The following is a 21,729-nucleotide window of genomic DNA, read 5'->3' on the forward strand; positions in this document are numbered from 1 at the left end:
TCGCATTTGTATCAGCGGTGTCCGCGTGCGCATTCGTGCCGGAAGCATTCACAGCGGAAGTCTAGTACCAGGTCCGGTATAGGGGTAGGCAGAAGAGAAAGCTGCCCAGCACCCCCCAATCTTTGTGCCCTCAGCAGCTGCCTCTTCTGCCTACCCCTAGTTCCAGCCCTGCCATGGGGGGCAGTTAGGCTGGGGGGGAGGAATGGGGGTCAACGTGGGGTGGGGGGTTTTTTTTTGCTAAAGGGTTGAATTCTCCTTTAATGGGAGCAACTTCTCATCCATATCATCCCCAATCTCTTTTCTGCTTCCTGTTTTTTATTCTTAATATATTGTCCTCAACGAATCCACTTTTAGGTACATTGCTCCAAAGAAGCTCCCTCATCTGTCTTAAAGGAGAACTAAACCCTAAAATTGTACGTGGCTATAAATGGCCTATTTTCTATAGTGAACTTATTGCACGAGGCTAAAGTTTGAGCTTGTCAATAGCAGCAATGATCCAGGACTTCAAACTTGTCACAGGGGGTCACCATCTTGGAAAGTGTCTGTGACACTCACATGCTCAGTGGGCTCTGATTGGCTGTTGAGAAGCTAAGCTTAGGGCTCGTCACTAATTATCCAGCAGAAAATGAGCTTCCCTGGCTGTAATATAAGCTGATGCTACAGGTTTGCTGATTATTCAATTCTGATGCTAATTGCACTGGTTTCTGTGCTGCCATGTAGTAATTATGTGTATTAATTACTAATCAGCCTTATATTGTGACATTTCTATTCTATGTGTACTGTATATTGTGAGTGGCTCCCTAAGCTCAGTAAGTGACAGCAGCACAGAGCATGTGCAGTGAATCAGCAGAAAAGAAGATGGGGAGCTACTGGGGCATCTTTGGAGACACAGATCTTTACTGCTAAAGGGCTGTGGTTGCCTTGGGCTGGTACAGAAGCACAAAACATCATGTACAACATTTCTACCTACTTCTTTAGTTATTTCGTTTAGAATCCACCGCCTGCCCCTGGAATCAAAGTCTCTGCTCGGGTGCCGCAGATTTCGGCACGGAAATCGATCATTTTGCATTTCAAGCCAACATCTCACCCTTCCTGCAGATTGGATTCTTGGGTGATAAATCAGTGGATCTCAATCAAAGGGGACCTGCCCTAACCACCGAGGGTCTTCAGCCCCCTGCAAGGTTTTTCCAGTGACAAGAGTCTCCTCATCCCATGGGACCAGTAGAAGTGTCTTTAATTTTATAACAATAAAAACCACTGTTTTAAAGGCAATAACCATTTTTTATTCAGACAACAGTAACCCTTTAAAGCCGCTACAAACACATAACAGTAAAAAAAGTGGGCACAATATACAGTGACGTGGGTGTAAGTCCCCCCAGACGCTGCGTTAACTCTGTACAATCAAATCCCAACAATAAAACAAGGTCGACCAATAAAAGCTGCAATTAAAGTGAACTCACTGACCAATAATAGTGTTGCGGGAGTGGGAGGGGGGGTCTGGTTATATAGAAAATCAGCAGCTCTCCATGGAGGCCGGTCGAAAACAGAAGAATAACGTAAACATTTCAATTTGAAACTTACAAAATAAGAAAAATACTTTCCACTATAAACCCAAAATCTTTTATAAAAAGAAAATGTATTCAACTTCGAGAAATTCAAAAAAATATCTATTTTTTTTTTTTTACATACGTGAATGAAAAAGGAAAAAAAAACGAAAATATGTAACAACCCCCCCCCCGACATAAACGTTTAGTGCAAATATTCCGTTGAGCAGCCGGGGTACAACGCAGACATCTGATTGGCGCTTACACTGGATCTTTGCATTTTGTTTTTATTTTAATTGAGGAGGTTGAATGAGGATTTGAGGTGAAACCGTCCCCTTTGAGCAGCATTAGACAAGTATTTAGCACCGGCGCTCGGGATAAAACAACGACATCTGTACAAGAAACACAACGATCCAAATACTTGAGCAGAAACCTGGGGGGGGAATCAGCTGTTTGACATTTACATTGGGGTTTTTGTTCATATAAAAGCCCAGCTGAAGGGGGGGGGGTTACACAATTAATTGCTATTAGAACCACAGCTTCAAAGTCTATTTGCTCTGTATAATACTGCAGATATGGAGGCCGGACACATCCCTTTCTTTATCTCCATTGACCTTAATCAGTTGGGTTTCTCCTGAAAGTCCGGCAGTGTCACTTCCAAATACACAAGAGAGGAGTTTAATTGCTCAGGCTGCTGTCACAGCTCTTGCTGCGCTTCTCCAGATACTTCTTTTTATAGGCGTCAAATGTGGTTTTAGAATCTTGACTCTGACGGACGGTTTCTTTATCAGTGGAGGCATCTGGCTGAGGGTTCCCTGTATGAGGAGAGAAAGTCATTTTTAGAGTTTTGTATGTTCAAAGGATGGATTTAAAATCTTAAAGGTGCTCTAGCAGTGGGATAATAGTCTCTGGGAAGGGAGTGTGACTGTGGGATAGCAGGTATAGTAGGGAGAGATGGTGCCTATAGTAACAGTGGATAATAGTCTCTGGGAAGAGAGTGTGACTGTGGGATAGCAGGTATAGTAGGGAGAGATGGTGCCTATAGTAACAGTGGATAATAGTCTCTGGGAAGGGAGTGTGACTGTGGGATAGCAGGTATAGTAGGGAGAGATGTGTCTATAGTAACAGTGGATAATAGTCTCTGGGAAGGGAGTGTGACTGTGGGATAGCAGGTATAGTAGGGAGAGATGGTGTCTATAGTAACAGTGGATAATAGTCTCTGGGAAGTGAGTGTGACTGTGGGATAGCAGATATAGTAGGGAGAGATGTGTCTATAGTAACAGTGGATAATAGTCTCTGGGAAGGGAGTGTGACTGTGGGATAGCAGATATAGTAGGGAGAGATGTGTCTATAGTAACAGTGGATAATAGTCTCTGGGAAGGGAGTGTGACTGTGGGATAGCAGGTATAGTAGGGAGAGATGGTGCCTATAGTAACAGTGGATAATAGTCCTCTGGGAAGGGAGTGTGACTGTGGGATAGCAGGTATAGTAGGGAGAGATGGTGTCTATAGTAACAGTGGGATAATAGTCTCTGGGAAGAGAGTGTGACTGTGGGATAGCAGGTATAGTAGGGAGAGATGGTGCCTATAGTAACAGTGGATAATAGTCTCTGGGAAGAGAGTGTGACTGTGGGATAGCAGGTATAGTAGGGAGAGATGGTGCCTATAGTAACAGTGGATAATAGTCTCTGGGAAGGGAGTGTGACTGTGGGATAGCAGGTATAGTAGGGAGAGATGGTGCCTATAGTAACAGTGGATAATAGTCTCTGGGAAGGGAGTGTGACTGTGGGATAGCAGGTATAGTAGGGAGAGATGGTGCCTATAGTAACAGTGGATAATAGTCTCTGGGAAGGGAGTGTGACTGTGAGATAGCAGGTATAGTAGGGAGAGATGGTGTCTATAGTAACAGTGGATAATAGTCTCTGGGAAGGGAGTGTGACTGTGGGATAGCAGGTATAGTAGGGAGAGATGGTGCCTATAGTAACAGTGGATAATAGTCTCTGGGAAGGGAGTGTGACTGTGGGATAGCAGGTATAGTAGGGAGAGATGTGTCTATAGTAACAGTGGATAATAGTCTCTGGGAAGGGAGTGTGACTGTGGGATAGCAGGTATAGTAGGGAGAGATGGTGTCTATAGTAACAGTGGATAATAGTCTCTGGGAAGTGAGTGTGACTGTGGGGATAGCAGATATAGTAGGGAGAGATGTGTCTATAGTAACAGTGGATAATAGTCTCTGGGAAGGGAGTGTGACTGTGGGATAGCAGATATAGTAGGGAGAGATGTGTCTATAGTAACAGTGGATAATAGTCTCTGGGAAGGGAGTGTGACTGTGGGATAGCAGGTATAGTAGGGAGAGATGGTGCCTATAGTAACAGTGGATAATAGTCTCTGGGAAGGGAGTGTGACTGTGGGATAGCAGGTATAGTAAGGAGAGATGGTGTCTATAGTAACAGTGGGATAATAGTCTCTGGGAAGAGAGTGTGACTGTGGGATAGCAGGTATAGTAGGGAGAGATGGTGCCTATAGTAACAGTGGATAATAGTCTCTGGGAAGAGAGTGTGACTGTGGGATAGCAGGTATAGTAGGGAGAGATGGTGCCTATAGTAACAGTGGATAATAGTCTCTGGGAAGGGAGTGTGACTGTGGGATAGCAGGTATAGTAGGGAGAGATGGTGCCTATAGTAACAGTGGATAATAGTCTCTGGGAAGGGAGTGTGACTGTGGGATAGCAGGTATAGTAGGGAGAGATGGTGCCTATAGTAACAGTGGATAATAGTCTCTGGGAAGGGAGTGTGACTGTGAGATAGCAGGTATAGTAGGGAGAGATGGTGTCTATAGTAACAGTGGATAATAGTCTCTGGGAAGGGAGTGTGACTGTGGGATAGCAGGTATAGTAGGGAGAGATGGTGCCTATAGTAACAGTGGGATAATAGTCTCTGGGAAGGGAGTGTGACTGTGGGATAGCAGGTATAGTAGGGAGAGATGCGTCTATAGTAACAGTGGATAATAGTCTCTGGGAAGGGAGTGTGACTGTGGGATAGCAGGTATAGTAGGGAGAGATGGTGCCTATAGTAACAGTGGATAATAGTCTCTGGGAAGGGAGTGTGACTGTGGGATAGCAGGTATAGTAGGGAGAGATGGTGTCTATAGTAACAGTGGGATAATAGTCTCTGGGAAGGGAGTGTGACTGTGGGATAGCAGGTATAGTAGGGAGAGATGGTGTCTATAGTAACAGTGGGATAATAGTCTCTGGGAAGGGAGTGTGACTGTGGGATAGCAGGTATAGTAGGGAGAGATGGTGCCTATAGTAACAGTGGATAATAGTCTCTGGGAAGGGAGTGTGACTGTGGGATAGCAGGTATAGTAGGGAGAGATGGTGCTATAGTAACAGTGGATAATAGTCTCTGGGAAGGGAGTGTGACTGTGGCATAGCAGGTATAGTAGGGAGAGATGGTGTCTATAGTAACAGTGGATAATAGTCTCTGGGAAGGGAGTGTGACTGTGGGATAGCAGGTATAGTAGGGAGAGATGTGTCTATAGTAACAGTGGATAATAGTCTCTGGGAAGGGAGTGTGACTGTGGGATAGCAGGTATAGTAGGGAGAGATGGTGTCTATAGTAACAGTGGATAATAGTCTCTGGGAAGGGAGTGTGACTGTGGGATAGCAGGTATAGTAGGGAGAGATGGTGTCTATAGTAACAGTGGATAATAGTCTCTGGGAAGGGAGTGTGACTGTGGGATAGCAGGTATAGTAGGGAGAGATGGTGCCTATAGTAACAGTGGATAATAGTCTCTGGGAAGGGAGTGTGACTGTGGGATAGCAGGTATAGTAGGGAGAGATGGTGTCTATAGTAACAGTGGGATAATAGTCTCTGGGAAGGGAGTGTGACTGTGGCATAGCAGGTATAGTAGGGAGAGATGGTGTCTATAGTAACAGTGGATAATAGTCTCTGGGAAGGGAGTGTGACTGTGGAATAGCAGGTATAGTAGGGAGAGATGGTGCCTATAGTAACAGTGGATAATAGTCTCTGGGAAGGGAGTGTGACTGTGGAATAGCAGGTATAACTCAAACCCACTCTGGCCTAAGCATTATATGCAAATTCTATATGATAAAATGGACAGGAGCACCCCCGGTACTTGTTATGTGGGATTAACCATAATATTACAGCGTATAGTCTCGGAAGAGTTGCAATTTTATATAAATGACAGGGCCTATGCAGACTTTACTGTAAGAGAGAAAGCCAAAAAGTTAAAGTTTAAAAGACGGAGAATGAAAAGATTCTACTTTACCTTCACACTCCTCACCATCAAACTTGTGCTTCTTAAAGGGAACATCTTTATACCACGCCTCCTTATTGCTTTTAATACCTACGAAAACAATACAATTACAGTGAGTTTACAATGGACCTCTAGTGAAGTCAAGTTTTCCCTTTACAAGTAGAGGCCTATCATTACCTTCCACTGTATATTTTTCTCTAACAGTCTTGGATTCTCCCAGTCGTTCCTGTGAGGTAGAGATCCCACTGAGCAGTTCAGGACACAGTTTGAATTCCAGCATTTTGGGAGATTCGGCTCCCTTCTTAAAGGAACTTGAAACTCTGCCCCGTGAATTTGGTTCCGACAACCTTCTCCTTTTTTCTTCTGGTGAAGATCGGATCTCTAGCTTGGTCAAGCGTATCCCTTCCCGAGAAGGACGTTCGGCTCCGGCAAGGGCACACGGGGTCAAATAGATCTTTTCTTTGATTGAACTATAGGTCCTCCCAGAATGGTCTTTTTCCAAACCATGAGCTTTAAAATGTCTCTTTAGGAGGTTTCTTTGCTGGGAAAGATCAGCACCATGTGACATATTGGGCTTTGTTTTCTCTTTCTTGTGGTGGTTGGAACCTTTGCGAGTACCAGGCTGCTCTTTGTGGAATCTTGAAGATGGACTTCTAAACTTTGCCGGAGACCTGTTTTTTGAAGTACTGCTGCGACAGCCATTGCCACTTAACCCTACCTTGTGCTTCTCCTTAAGAGACTGCCTCTTCTCGGTTGTTGGACAACCATTGGCTTGTTGGGGCTGATGCTCTTGCCATTTACTGGGAGTGTCTTTTGACCTTTTTCTTTGCAAATATTCCTGTATAGTAAGAACTTTTTTATCTTTCGGAGTGTTTTGCTTATCTTCTTGTCCTTTTAGACCAGTGGAGGATTCCTTTCTCTTCTTCTCAGCTCCAGAAGACCTCTGGCTAGACCATTCTCCATCAAGCGATGACCTAGGCCTTTTTAAAGACTTGTCTTGAGTAGTCTGCCGGGACGGAGATGCCTTTTCTACACTAGGACAGTTGACATCAAAATCTTTTGAGACCCGATTTTTTGTTTCATGGTCAGTGCTTGATGGACTATCAGCAGACCGTTCTCTCTCTTTATGGTATGGACGGTTTTTCAAAAAGTCTGTTTTAACAACAAGTTTCTCAGATTTCTTGGAGGAATGAAGCAATTTTGACTTATCATAATTCTGCTTTCTATGTTTTTTCCCGGTGTTCAGAGACTTTGGAGAAAGGTTGTTTTTTTGGCTCACTGTCTTACTTCTCAAGTCAGAAGTTTCTGCTACTGGGGACTTCATCTCCTGCTTGGGTTTTTTGTCCTCAGTTGACAATTGCATTTTAAACTCCGCTTTGGATTTAGCATAGCTCTTTGAAGGATCCTCTTTGATAACCGGAATGGTAGAACTTTTGTCTTGGGCAGAATCCTGTGTTTGGTCTGGTACCTTACAAAAGCATTTCTTTGGTGCACTTCCATAAGAATAATTGAGCCAACTAAACAAGCAACAAAACATGTTCTGATCTGGTGTTTTAGAATCTTTTCCCAGAACAGTCTCAGATTTTTCATCAGTTGACTCAGGTTCTTTGGATGGTTCAGTGCCACTTGTATCAGTTTCTTCACAAGCCTCTTGGCATTCTGTTTTTATATGGAGAGGCTCTTTGTCGTGGTCTAGAACAGGAATATTCATGAATTCAACCTGGTCATGTTCCTTGGATGGTGCAGTGCCACTTTTATCAGTTTCTTCACAAGCCTCTTGGCATTCTGTTTTTATACAGAGAGACTCTTTGTCAAGGTCTAGGACGGGAATATTCATGAATTCAGCCTGGTCATGTTCTTTGGATGGTTCAGTGCCACTTTTATCAGTTTCTTCACAAGCCTCTTGGCATTCTGTTTTTATATGGAGAGGCTCTTTGTCATGGTCTAGGACAGCATTATTCATGCATTCAGACTGTTCACTTAAATTTGCATTCATGTGAGGCACAGTCTCATCTTTGGCCTTCTTTTCAAGAACTGCAGAATTTTGCTTGGCTGTTGAGGACAAGCCCTCCGATAAAGTGCTTTCTTGGTTGGTTGGCACCCGATCGACTACAATCTGATAGATAGGAGAAGCCACAGATTCGTCGGTCATTTCTTGGCTAACAGAAACACTTTCTGCTACAGCATCTGCTTGGTTGGTAGGAATAGATAAAATCTCCTCTACGTTCTTATTTTGGGAGACCAGGACAGACACATTCTCCTCTACAGTCATGACTTGGTGAATGGGAGCAGTTGCAGTCTCCACCTCGCTGAGGAGTGTAGTCACTGTCTCAGTTACAGTCATTTGTTTGATAGTAGAGGACACCATTTCTGCAAAAGACTTTTCTTGACAAACATCCAAGGATCTTGACTCCGCTGTAGAGCTTTCTAAAGGGGCAGGCAACGACATTCTGTCAACGTCACCATTTGCCGGACCATGGTGCACAGATCCAGTCGTAGCTCCAGTCATTTCTTGGCTCGTAGGCAGGGGCACAGTTTGAAAAGCAGTTGGCTCTGTCCTGGTTACACCCTTGACAGCATCCCTATCACCAGGCCAATAAACACGTTCCAATTTGTCCTCCGAAACATAATTTTTAATGCCAAAAGGGAATTCGGTTAATAACTCAGACAACTGGTCAGATACAACGGAAGACTGGAATTCTGCAAATGGCGTTTCATCTGATGAAGTTGTGGCAACACTGTAAACAAGTTTGGCCGACTCCTGCAAGCAGTCAGCACTTCCGGACGGTACCCCTGCCTTGGTTTCTGGATTTGCTGCCTTTGTAGCCATTTCTGAATCTCTCGAGTCTATGAAGGTTTCGACAGATCCAGTATGAAGCTCCTCCTCGGCTGGCTCTTCAGGCTCTTTTTTAATGTCTAACATTGATTTGTCTTCTGATGGCAAAGAATCAACAGCAAACATGTGGGCAACAGATGAATCATAGAACGTGTTTCCTTCAGCAAGAGAGCAGACACTTATTATCTGCAAGTCCCCATCACTGTCATCATTTGTGGTCTCTCCATTAGAATTCTCTATGATATTCTCACGCAGTGGTTCCACAGCAGGGTCGTTATCCGGTGCTGGGACAGAAGTCAAGCCCTCCAAGTCACAGTGTGTCGGAGGGGATACATTCTTTGCTTGGGTCTCTGTATTTCGAAGTCCAGACTTTACAAAGTCAAAATCATTCAAAGATTTAATCTTGTCTAGGAATTCATTGTCGTTGATCTCCGCAAGGTTTTCCATATTCATTAGGTAAGACACCAACTTTTCCTTGGAATTGGCTTCTAAACTGCGGACATTACCTTGCTGAACTACATGACATTGTTCATATTCTTTGGGGGGCTGCTGTTCCTTAGATCGGTTTAACTTTTCCTGTACTAATGGGGATACAATAGCAATTTGAGGTTCTGCTCCTTTTAGCTGATTAGAAGGCAACGTGTCTTGCTTCTGGACCGAGACCTCAGTAGCTACACCTTCATTTACAACAGGGACAGTGCAAACGTCATTCGAGGGGTTGGTGCCACTCTCAGAAGCTTTTAAAGGGGACACTTTCTGGTCCAACCTTGCAGTTTCTTGTTCGTTTGAAGATATAACCGGTGATGTGGTTTTCCACAAAGATAAGCATGTTTCTAAGGCTTCTAGTGAGCCACTTCCAATATTGGTAGAGTTTACATTAAAGGCAGGTGAGGAATTAGTGACAGACTCAGACACAGGGCTGGAAAGGGAGCTTTCCTGAGCTACAAAAAACCCTGGCATATTATTCGGTAAAACGTTCATGGTTGAGTGTGACATGTTTGACACAATGGACTGCGGAGATCCTGAGAGTTGTGTCGCCTTATTGGGGCTGCCATTAACAACACAATGATCAAGAAGATTTTCCTTAATGGCAACACTTTGCTGTGTCAACAACTTTCTTAAGTACCTGCCCGTGTTCTGCCTAATTTCAGAACTCTGGGCCTGACTGGCCACTACTTGACTATAGTCATCTCCATTAAATACTGTGTAGTTTACTGCAGGCCCGTTTCTCCCATCCATCTGATAGACTTGGTGGTTGGAACTTGTCTTGTTGGCCTTGGGGTTAACACTTTGTGGGAGATGGTTAGCCAAAGCATTACTGCCCTGCTGAGGAACATTAAAAACCACAGCATTATCTCCTTCCTGAGGAACATTGCGAGCCGTGGCATTGACTCCTTGCTGGGGAAAATAATGAGCCGTGGCATTGACGTCTTGCTGGGAAACATTGTGAGCCGTGGCATTGACGTCTTGCTGGGGAACATTGTGAGCCGTGGCATGGATGCCTTGCTGGGAAACATTGTGAGCCATTGCATGGATGCCTTGCTGGGGAACATTGTGAGCCGTGGCATTGACTCTTTGCTGGGGAACATTGTGAGCCGTGGCATTGAAGCCTTGCTGGTAAACATTGTGAGCCATAGCATTGACGCCTTGCTGGGGAACATTGTGAGCCATAGCATTGACGCCTTGCTGGGGAACATTGTGAGCCGTGGCATTGACTCCTTGCTGAGGAACATTGTGAGCCATAGCATTGACGCCTTGCTGGGGAACATTGTGAGCCATAGCATTGATGCCTTGCTGAGGAACATTGTGAGCCATGGAATTGACTCCTTGCTGAGGAACATTGTGAGCCATAGCATTGACTCCTTGCTGAGAAACATTGTGAGCCATGGAATTGACTCCTTGCTGGGGAACATTGTGAGCCATGGTATAAAAGCCTTGTGGAACATTGTTAGCCAAGAGATTACCCGTTTGTGGGGCTGTGGGAATGTTATGGCTGGTTCCATCTTGCCTCCTGCCATACGACGATGCATTATTACTGAATGGAACAGATGTCCCCTGCAGCCCCATTTGCTGAGCTATTTGTCTTTTACTGATTGGCGGCGGTGGCATGGCATTGGTAGAAACCATCTGATGTCCTGCTGCGCTTGTATCGGAAGATGCATTTTGAGTTCCTGCCCCTCCCTGGCAATCAGCTAAAAGTAACTGCATATGCTGCCGCTGGAGTTTATGTTCTCTTGCAAGGGTTATTAATGTACACCTCACTTTGAAATATTCTGCAATTGCCTCTTGCACGCTCTGCGATGCGTTGGGGTCTAGCTCACCGCCTTGGCACTCTGAAGCATTGGTGCTTTGCTCAGCCAGATTAGGGACAGGCGTCTGATAATTTGATGACTGGTAGTTTGCACTTTGGTTTGTGTACAGTTGGTCACTTTGCACACTCCTCGCAGGATTAGCCGCAGTGGTGGCATAAGGGGGTAGAGCCTGCAAACCTGCATTTGCATGGAGACTTTCCAAGGGGTTTTCTGCAAAACTACTTCCTACTAAGGAACCATTTTGGATATTTTGCCTGAAGCCCGTTTGCTGTCCTCCAACACAGTCTTTTGGGTTTTTGGTTGTGGGGTTGGAGTGAGCTGGATTATTCCATCGCTGTTGCTGCAGGGCTGCACTTAAGTCATACGCAGCCGGAGGAACATTTTGCCTGTGAGGCCGTTGGAGCGACTGGACGGGCCTTACATTCTGTCCATTAGCATACGTCTCAAAGTGGGGTACAGGCTGCTGTGCCGGCTGAGCATACACATACGACCCATTCCCACTGTAGGATTTATTTGGCTGGTTATTAGTATAAGCTTGGGGTGCTCCAGCCAAGGACTGCAGTGCCGCTTGCTGATCCGGATTGGTAATGTTTTGGGGTCTATAGCCGGATACATTAAAGTGCACAGAGTTGGTCTGTCCCCTGTAGTTTGGGGTAGAAGTAGGAACGTTATACGACACAGAAGATCCTTGGGATTTTGCAACTTGCCTTCGTGAAGCCTTCTGCTGGATTTTAAGGATTTTTTCAGCACTCGATGCTTTTAACAAATTCTGAATGAGACTCTCTTGTCTTGTCACCTGTTCCCCGACTCTCTGCCCATGACTGGACGTGTTCTGAGGTTGGCACGACGCTTGGTTTGGCAAAGAATGTCCTGCAGTCGAGACAGCTGGCACCGAATACTGTTGGCTTTCTGGATTTACATGGCAGTTATTGAGGTTTCCTCTGGACCAGTCCATACTGCATTGAATTTCTTGATAGCTCTAAGGGAACAAAAAAAAAACAAAATTAATACAAAAATCAAAACTCACACTAGCTGGGACAAATACTCCATTGGCCTAAGAATGGCTGGCTTAGAAGTCACTGAGGGGTTGTTCTGTGACCATATAAAGGCACAAGGCTGCAGGCTGAGTTATACAGGGAACTCTGAGTATCACTCATGTATTATAAGGGATAATGTACCCCCTACTGTAAATGATAAGGATATTAGAAGTCACTGAGGGGTTGTTCTGTGACCATATAAAGGCACAAGGCTGCAGGCTGAGTTATACAGGGAATTCTGAGTATCACTCATGTATTATAAGGGATAATGTACCCCCTACTGTAAATGATAAGGATATTAGAAGTCACTGAGGGGTTGTTCTGTGACCATATAAAGGCACAAGGCTGCAGGCTGAGTTATACAGGGAATTCTGAGTATCACTCATGTATTATAAGGGATAATGTACCCCCTACTGTAAATGATAAGGATATTAGAAGTCACTGAGGGGTTGTTCTGTGACCATATAAAGGCACAAGGCTGCAGGCTGAGTTATACAGGGAATTCTGAGTATCACTCATGTATTATAAGGGATAATGTACCCCCTACTGTAAATGATAAGGATATTAGAAGTCACTGAGGGGTTGTTCTGTGACCATATAAAGGCACAAGGCTGCAGGCTGAGTTATACAGGGAATTCTGAGTATCACTCATGTATTATAAGGGATAATGTACCCCCTACTGTAAATGATAAGGATATTAGAAGTCACTGAGGGGTTGTTCTGTGACCATATAAAGGCACAAGGCTGCAGGCTGAGTTATACAGGGAATTCTGAGTATCACTCATGTATTATAAGGGATAATGTACCCCCTACTGTAAATGATAAGGATATTAGAAGTCACTGAGGGGTTGTTCTGTGACCATATAAAGACACAAGGCTGCAGGCTGAGTTATACAGGGAACTCTGAGTATCACTCATGTATTATAAGGGATAATGTACCCCCTACTGTAAATGATAAGGATATTAGAAGTCACTGAGGGGTTGTTCTGTGACCATATAAAGGCACAAGGCTACAGGCTGAGTTATACAAGGAACTCTGAGTATCACTCATGTATTATAAGGGATAATGTACCCCCTACTGTAAATGATAAGGATATTAGAAGTCACTGAGGGGTTGTTCTGTGACCATATAAAGGCACAAGGCTGCAGGCTGAGTTATACAGGGAACTCTGAGTATCACTCATGTATTATAAGGGATAATGTACCCCCTACTGTAAATGATAAGGATATTAGAAGTCACTGAGGGGTTGTTCTGTGACCATATAAAGGCACAAGGCTACAGGCTGAGTTATACAAGGAACTCTGAGTATCACTCATGTATTATAAGGGATAATGTACCCCCTACTGTAAATGATAAGGATATTAGAAGTCACTGAGGGGTTGTTCTGTGACCATATAAAGGCACAAGGCTGCAGGCTGAGTTATACAGGGAACTCTGAGTATCACTCATGTATTATAAGGGATAATGTACCCCCTACTGTAAATGATAAGGATATTAGAAGTCACTGAGGGGTTGTTCTGGGACCATATAAAGACACAAGGCTCAGTGTGCATGAATGCTGGGTGCACATTCTACACAAGCCGCCCCCCCTTATCCAGGTAAGAGTCCTCAGAGAATTAGTGATTAGTGGGTTATTTTTGGATCCAGAGGCCTACGCCGCGTCTCACATTACCAGGGAATACAAAGCACTCGCCGACAACAAGATAATTTGTTTTTCCATCTGACGTCTATTCTATTCCCAGATTTGCCCTCCTGCCGCCCAGAAATGTCTCAAATGGGTGGGAAGGGAATTTGGGAGCAGACAGTGAGCTGCATCAGGCATTTAACTACAGTGGTGTGAAAAACTATTTGCCCCCTTCCTGATTTCTTATTCTTTTGCATGTTTGTCACACTTAAATGTTTCTGCTCATCAAAAACCGTTAACTATTAGTCAAAGATAACATAATTGAACACAAAATGCAGTTTTTAAATGAAGGTTTACGTTATTAAGGGAGAAAAAAAACTCCAAATCTACATGGGCCTGTGTGAAAAAGTGATTGCCCCCCTTGTTAAAAAAGAACTTAACTGTGGTTTATCACACCTGAGTTCAATTTCAAAGGTTATAAAGCCATTTCTAAAGCTTTGGGACTCCAGCGAACCACAGTGAGAGCCATTATCCACAAATGGCAAAAACATGGAACAGTGGTGAACCTTCCCAGGAGTGGCCGGCCGACCAAAATGACCCCAAGAGCGCAGAGACAACTCACCCGAGAGGCCACAAAAGACCCCAGGACAACATCTAAAGAACTGCAGGCCTCACTTGCCTCAATTAAGGTCAGTGTTCACGACTCCACCATAAGAAAGAGACTGGGCAAAAACGGCCTGCATGGCACATTTCCAAGGCGCAAACCACTTTTAAGCAAAAAGAACATTAAGGCTCGTCTCAATTTTGCTAAAAAACATCTCAATGATTGCCAAGACTTTTGGGAAAATACCTTGTGGACCGACGAGACAAAAGTTGAACTTTTTGGAAGGTGCGCGTCCCGTTACATCTGGCGTAAAAGTAACACAGCATTTCAGAAAAAGAACATCATACCAACAGTAAAATATGGTGGTGGTAGTGTGATGGTCTGGGCTTGTTTTGCTGCTTCAGGACCTGGAAGACTTGCTGTGATAGATGGAACCATGAATTCTACTGTCTACCAAAAAATCCTGAAGGAGAATGTCCGGCCATCTGTTCGTCAACTCAAGCTGAAGCGATCTTGGTGCTGCAGCAGGACAATGACCCAAAACACACCAGCAAATCCACCTCTGAATGGCTGAAGAAAAACAAAATGAAGACTTTGGAGTGGCCTAGTCAAAGTCCTGACCTGAATCCTATTGAGATGTTGTGGCATGACCTTAAAAAGGCGGTTCATGCTAGAAAACCCTCAAATAAAGCTGAATTACAACAATTCTGCAAAGATGAGTGGGCCAAAATTCCTCCAGAGCGCTGTAAAAGACTCGTTGCAAGTTATCGCAAACGCTTGATTGCAGTTATTGCTGCTAAGGGTGGCCCAACCAGTTATTAGGTTCAGGGGGCAATTACTTTTTCACACAGGTTTGGATTTCTTTTCTCCCTAAATAATAAAAACCCTCATTTAAAAACTGCATTTTGTGTTTACTTGTGTTATCTTTGACTAATAGTTAAATGTGTTTGATGATCAGAAACATTTTGTGTGATAAACATGCAAAAGAATAAGAAATCAGGAAGGGGGCAAATAGTTTTTCACACCACTTTATATGTCCTATATATTCATATATAAATAATAGGAGAGAAAGTAGTATCCAGGGAGACTGAAAACAACTTCTCTCTACTTTGGACTGTTTGTGGGATCAGTTATCTGGAAACCTGTTATCCAGAAAGCTCAGAATTCCATAGACTCCATTTTATCCAAATAATCCAAATTTTAAAAATGAATTTCCTTTTTCTGTGTAATAATAAAACAGTCGCTTGTACTTGATCCCAACTAAGATATAATTAATCCTTATTGGAAACAAAACCAGCCTATTGGGTTGTTTCAATGTTTAAGTTATTTTCTAGTAGACTTAAGGCATGGAGATCTACATTTCAGAAAGATCTCTTATCCGGAAAACCCCAGGTCCCGAGTATTCTGGATAACAGGTCCCATACCTTTATATTTTATAAATAAACAGATATACATTGAACGCTAGCTTATGCATTGGCTAATCGACCCCCCGCTGGGTGTGACTTTAATCTTATTATCAGGGACCAGCAGGGGGTCTCGCATGCAACCTAATAAACTCCTGTAATTGTTATCAGTCTGGGGCAGATCAAGAGAAGCCCCCTCAGCAAGGGTCGGCACAAAAGGACAAATAACCCACCAGCAAAGTGCGAATCACCAAAGTGTTACTGTTGACGGTGCCGGTTGCTTTTGAGTTGCAGAACACGGGCAACATACAGAACAGAAAAGTGGTTTTGTTGGGGCTGCTTTTCTTCACCTTCCTCAGACGGCACCAAATTCACATATTAATGAGCCAGTCTAGACTTTACAGTCACATTCCTCCTTTCCATTCAACTTTCTGTGTAACGCTCTAGACTTTCCCTTTAATAGGCGCCGGCCAATCGGAGGAACTCTGATCAAAGGCAAAGTTCAGATTGGACAAATGAAATTGCGGCTTCATGGGTTAAATAAATAAATACACCTCCTGATAAGAATCTACTTATATTAACTTTAACCCTCAGTAAACTCCCCCTTTATGATCTTTTTCTTCTTTTGTTGATTTTAGAGGTTAGAAGGGCAGTTTACATAGCAAAGTCTGTGCACTAAAGCACAAGTAAAAAAGTCAGACCTCACAACATGTTTTCCCTCAATAAACCCAAAGCCTTTTACCCATCTCTCAGTATTGTACTCACACCATAACCAGATAGTCTGCCAGCCTTTCCCCATGGGCACTGTGCCACGAGAATATGCTCAGGAGGGGTTAAACATTCATTATTGGACTTTCAGCCTAAATGTCTAATAAGGCTTTTACTAGAACTTACACATAGTGCAGATATTCCAGCTATCTGTATAACAGAACATTCTGTCCCAGTGGCTGCACAGATCCTATCTGATCCCCATTGTAAGCAGCAGTCCTGTCCTGCTTTATGGCAGCTGAGATTCTAGCTATCTGTATAACAGAACATTCTGTCCCAGTGGCTGCACAGATCCTATCTGATCACCATTGTAAGCAGCAGTCCTGTCCTGCTTTATGGCAGCTGAGATTCTAGCTATCTGTATAACAGAACATTCTGTCCCAGTGGCTGCACAGATCCTATCTGATCCCCATTGTAAGCAGCAGTCCTGTCCTGCTTTATGGCAGCTGAGATTCTAGCTATCTGTATAACAGAACATTCTGTCCCAGTGGCTGCACAGATCCTATCTGATCCCCATTGTAAGCAGCAGTCCTGTCCTGCTTTATGGCAGCTGAGATTCTAGCTATCTGTATAACAGAACATTCTGTCCCAGTGGCTGCACAGATCCTATCTGATCCCCATTGTAAGCAGCAGTCCCGTCCTGCTTTATGGCAGCTGAAATTCTAGCTATCTGTGCTTCTCTGTGAGAAGTTCATCTAATCCCGTTTTGTGTAAGCAAGAATTTTTTTTTTTTCAACACAAAAGGCGATACTTTGCAGGCATCACTTATTGATGTAGGAAACAAGATCAGGTTGTATGCAGCTGCTAACACACCCAATTTGGGCTAATTTCCCAAGGGGGGTTTAAAGAATAAACACGCCTGGAGGCTATTAACTGAAAAACTGTAGGGAAATCCTTGGACCGAGATTCCTGAACTAGAAAATGCAGTTGAACGATATCGGAGACTTCCGTTGTCAATTTGGAGACGAAATTCCATAGCAACGGAACACAAATTGGAACTGGAGCGTCGTCTGCCCCCAGATGTTGAGATTTTGTCTTTGTCAATTCAATGGATGGATTTCTGCCCTCGCGTTTCATTCCTCCATCTGTCGCCTGGATCTACCTGCGCTGCTGCTCCCCAATAGGCAGAATGGAGCTCACAGAATGGAGCTCACATAGTGGTGTTTCAACCCTGCACTAAAACCCTTCATAATGCCTTAATCTTCCCCAATTATTCACTGCACAAATGTAACCGCACAGAATAAAGACGCCAACTGCAACACGTTCCAAGCTGCCTGCAATATTAATAAATCCAATTACAGCACATTAACGATCTAAAACACATTTATGGGGTGTTTAGGAAATGTTATTGGCCCCTGTAACTTTGATTATAAAGGCATTTTTGGGTCACAAAGAAGACAAAAGGCAACAGTGCCATGATGGAATCATAACGTAACAATCGTATTTAACCACAATAACAATGTAAAAAGGCATCGACGTCCCCCTAAAACAAAATCACAGAGATCTGCGAAGCCGCATCGAGATAAGAAAGAAGCAAATCCATATACCTGAGATAAAGATCTTAAACACCAAGAACGAAATAAAACACAGGAAAAAATCTTCCTTCCTTGGGATGATGAACTGCACCTCCTAGTGATCTCTCCTGAGAATGCACAGAGCCAAATATAGGAACAAAAAAAAATACAATTTCAACTGAAATAAACAGGGAATAAGGAAAATCAGAACGCCCTTTAAAAATCCCACATGGAGAGTTTCAAAGACTCCCGAAATTCTGCAATGTAAAAGCAGCTTCTCTCCAGTAAACACCCATGGGTGCCAGCACCTTCATGTTTCAGTTTTGCTTTTCCCCCCAAGTCTGTTAGTAGGGTGATGGGGCACCCCTCTATCTTCTACCCTTCTTCATACTACCAGCAAACAGAACATGCCTATTTAGCACAAACATGTAATTAAAGGGGTTGTTCCCCTTTAAGTTAACTGTTAGTATAATATAGAGAGGGATATTCTGAGACAATTTGCTATTGGATTTCATTTGTTATCATTTGTGGTTTTTGACTTATTTAGCTTTTTATTCAGCAGCTCCCTAGTTCGCAATGTCAGCCATCTGGTTGCTAAGGTGTAAATTATCCTAGCAACCATGCATTGTTTTTAAAAAAAGAGACTAATATAAATAGGAAAGGGCCTGAATGGAAAAACGAGCAATAAAAAGTAGCGATAAATTTGTAGCCTTACAGAGCTTTTGCTTTAAGAAGGGGTCAGTGACCCCCATTTGAAAGCTGGGAAGAGTCCTGGAAAATCATTTAAAAAAAAATAAATGAAGGCCAAACGCAAAGTGGTTTAGAAATGGACATTCTATAACATACTTAGGGGCAGATTCACTAAGGGTCGAATTTCGAAGTAAAAAATACTTCGAAATTCGACCCTCGAATTGAAATCCTTCGACTTCGAATATCGAAGTCGAAGGATTTAGCGCTAAACGTTCGTTCGATCGATCGAAGGATTTTAATCCAACGATCGAAGGAAAATCCTTCGATCAAAAAAAGGTTAGCAAACCTATGGGGACCTTCCCCATAGGCTAACATTGACTTCGGTAGGTTTTACCTGCCGAAGTAGGGGGTCGAAGTTTTTTTTAAAGGGAAAGTACTTCGACTATCGAATGGTCGAATAGTCGAACGATTTTTCGTTCGATTCGTTCGTATTCGAACGAATTTAACCAATTCGATGGTCGAAGTACCAAAAAAATACTTCGAAATTCGAATTTTTTTCATTCGAATCCTTCACTCGAGCTTAGTGAATCGGCCCCTTAAAGTTTACTTGAAGGTGAACTACCACTTTAAGGTATTCGGTTTGGGATTCAGCCTTTTTCAGCAGGATTCGAAACAAGGAAGTAAAAATAAGTTTTCCCTTTCTCACTCCTAATTTGCATATGGAAATTCGGATTCCGATTCGGTATTCGGCTAAATCTTTCGCAAAGGATTTGGGGGTTTGGCTGAATCCAAAATAGTGGTGCATCCCTACTTAAAATAAAAGAAAACCCGAGTGTATCTCCTTCCAAAATACAGCGGAACCCCCGACTTTTATGCAGTTTCAATGCCGTCGACTGGAAAACGTAAAAAGTGAGGTCGTACTGTAAAGTAAAAAGGGAAGTAGGAGAGGAAATGAACTTGTAGCTTTTAATACTTTGTTGCAGTTGTTACACAAGTTGCAAGGGCAGAGGGAATACACTATAAACACTAAGCGCGGAGCTTGGGGGAAGAAGTAGGGAATTTAATGTTCAGAAGTAGAAGGAAATTATAAAAAAAATTATATATATTGGCCAGCTTAAATATATTGCAATATATGGACAAACAATCCCTGTTTTGTTTAAAGGGGAAGGCATTTTTCAGTAGCAGTAGCACAAAATGTCTCTGTCTTAAATAGTAGCTGAACAACTACGTCAAAGTCATCCCATATCTGGTCAGTCCTATGCTCAATTAATGATCTGATTCATTAATCATGTGTGTATATACACACACAAGCGACAATAACACACAACATTACAGATCCATCTCCAGTATACACCCATGGGTGCCAGCAGCTTCATGTTTCACTTTTGTTTTGGCTGATGATGGGGTACCAAAGAGCAATTGCTTGGGCACCCCTGTGTTTTCTACATGCTACTGGCAAACAGAACATGCCTATCATACATACTCACATGGATACACACACATTATATATATATATATATAAACCAAAAAAACACACACTCTCCAAGGACTTTATAGTGCAAAAATAGAGATTGTGTTTATTTCAACGTTTCGGCACCATCACTCGGCACATCACGAGTGATGGTGCTGAAACGATGAAATAAACACAATCTCTATTTTTGCACTATAAAGTCCTTAGAGTGCGTGTTTTTGGTTTTTTTTGGGTTATTTATGTATGATAATTTTTACCCAGGCACTTTGGTTTTCAGTGCACCAGGTAGGACTGGATATATATAGATAGATATATATATATATATATACATATACACACACACACACACTACTATATAGGCAGCTCATATGTCACCAATTCTCCTTCCAAAATAAACGGAAATTAGGGGAGGAAATGAAAAGGGTTGTTGTACATTTGATACTTTGTCACAACCCAAAGTGCAGGGGCAGAGGGAATACACAGGGACAGATCTCCTAGGACCTAGTGTGCTGAGCTGGGGGAAGAGATGGGGATTTAATTGCCATGATAAGAATTAGAAGTAGGGAAATAACATATAAAGGAAGGAAATCCTATTGCACATCCTTTTATTTCCTCTGCTAATTTCTGTTTATTTTGGAAGGAAACACAAGAGGAGGAAGAAAACACATTTAGCAGCGATTAAAGCCCTCAAATAAAACTCAGCCTCATAAACGAACGTCATTGTGAGATCCTGAGCAGCTGTGATAGAAATAATCCGCCTGCTGCACCGCTGATCCGACTGTGGGATAAAAGTAGCACGTTTCTGCAGTCGGAAGCAGCGGTGCAGAGAAAGGATAGGAAATCCACGTCCACTCCACAGGTTAATATAGAAGTGCAGAAGACGATGTTGCCTGCAGAGCTTACACTCCTCTTACGCAGTAACGAGAGAAATTAAAGGTTAAAACGTGACTCCTGGGAGAGCTGCGCGCTTGACACGGCCACACTCACTTACATGAACTTCAGTCGCTGCAACTTTGCGATCCCTCCCTGAGGCGTGATGTTCCCTTCCGGGCAGCCATACGAACTAACCGAGTCCCTAGCGCAGTGGAGGCTGAAGCGGGACAGGTTTTAGTTAACAACCAATAGAAAAGCTACGGAGGTGCGGCGTTTGAGATGGTTAACCAATCACGCGCGCGTTAGGCAAAGCGCAATCTTTGGAAGACAAATAGGGGCGCGGCTTTACAGTCCCGACGTTCTATTGGGTAAACACAAGAACCGCTATAGAGGGGGAGTGGTTTTGACAGGTTTGTTGATGTTATTGCTATCATTGGTTGTTAGGGAAGCCCCTGTACCGCAGGCGCCCATCTTTAATAAGGGAAAATAATCCGTTGTTTGTAAGGGCGGCGGCCATATTAAAGAGTGGCAAAAAAAAAAAGTAATTGTTTACCCAGGTTTTCACGAATAACTTTTGTCTTTGACACAGTCAGACTCGGTTTTCTTTATGTTTTTATGCAATTTAAACCATTGTTTTACCTCAGCTCTTGTGAAACAACTGGAAATGAGACGTGATGATTATTATTAATAATAATAAATCAGAGAGAGGGGCAGGCAGTTAGATTTAGCAGCTTTGTCAACTCATTTCAACCCACTTTTTATCAGGCCCCTTTCC

The 21,729-nt window shown here is 43.2% G+C and overlaps 1 protein-coding gene across 2 annotated transcripts; it reads right to left on the reverse strand.

The window, feature by feature from the left end:
* Window positions 1–1,260: 1,260 nt before the first annotated feature.
* LOC108712538 lies at window positions 1,261–21,230 on the reverse strand. Of its 2 annotated transcripts, none has more exons than XM_018254767.2 (4): window positions 21,073–21,230; window positions 5,999–11,948; window positions 5,834–5,911; window positions 1,261–2,359 (listed from the first exon to the last, which is right to left on the reverse strand). In XM_018254767.2, the coding sequence occupies exons 2-4, from the start codon at window positions 11,922–11,924 to the stop codon at window positions 2,223–2,225; spliced, it is 6,141 nt and encodes a 2,046-aa protein (XP_018110256.1). In that variant the 5' UTR covers window positions 11,925–11,948; window positions 21,073–21,230; the 3' UTR covers window positions 1,261–2,222. The 2 variants fall into 2 exon arrangements, with proteins under 2 accessions (XP_018110256.1, XP_041443805.1); XM_041587871.1 differs by having other exon boundaries at window positions 21,069–21,187.
* Window positions 21,231–21,729: the final 499 nt, after the last annotated feature.

The sequence above is a fragment of the Xenopus laevis genome, chromosome 3S (assembly GCF_017654675.1).
Source record: "Xenopus laevis strain J_2021 chromosome 3S, Xenopus_laevis_v10.1, whole genome shotgun sequence".
Classification (NCBI taxonomy): Eukaryota; Metazoa; Chordata; class Amphibia; order Anura; family Pipidae; genus Xenopus; species Xenopus laevis.

Bases quoted from the DNA above. Each gene is read 5' to 3' on its own strand.
- LOC108712538 (XM_018254767.2), bottom strand. From the start codon at position 11,924: ATGGACTGGTCCAGAGGAAACCTCAATAACTGCCATGTAAATCCAGAA. The intron at 5,912-5,998 runs GTAATGATAGGC...TTGTTTTCGTAG, and splicing joins AGAAAAATATACAGTGGAAG to GTATTAAAAGCAATAAGGAG. The intron at 2,360-5,833 runs GTAAAGTAGAAT...CTCCTCATACAG, and splicing joins TGATGGTGAGGAGTGTGAAG to GGAACCCTCAGCCAGATGCC.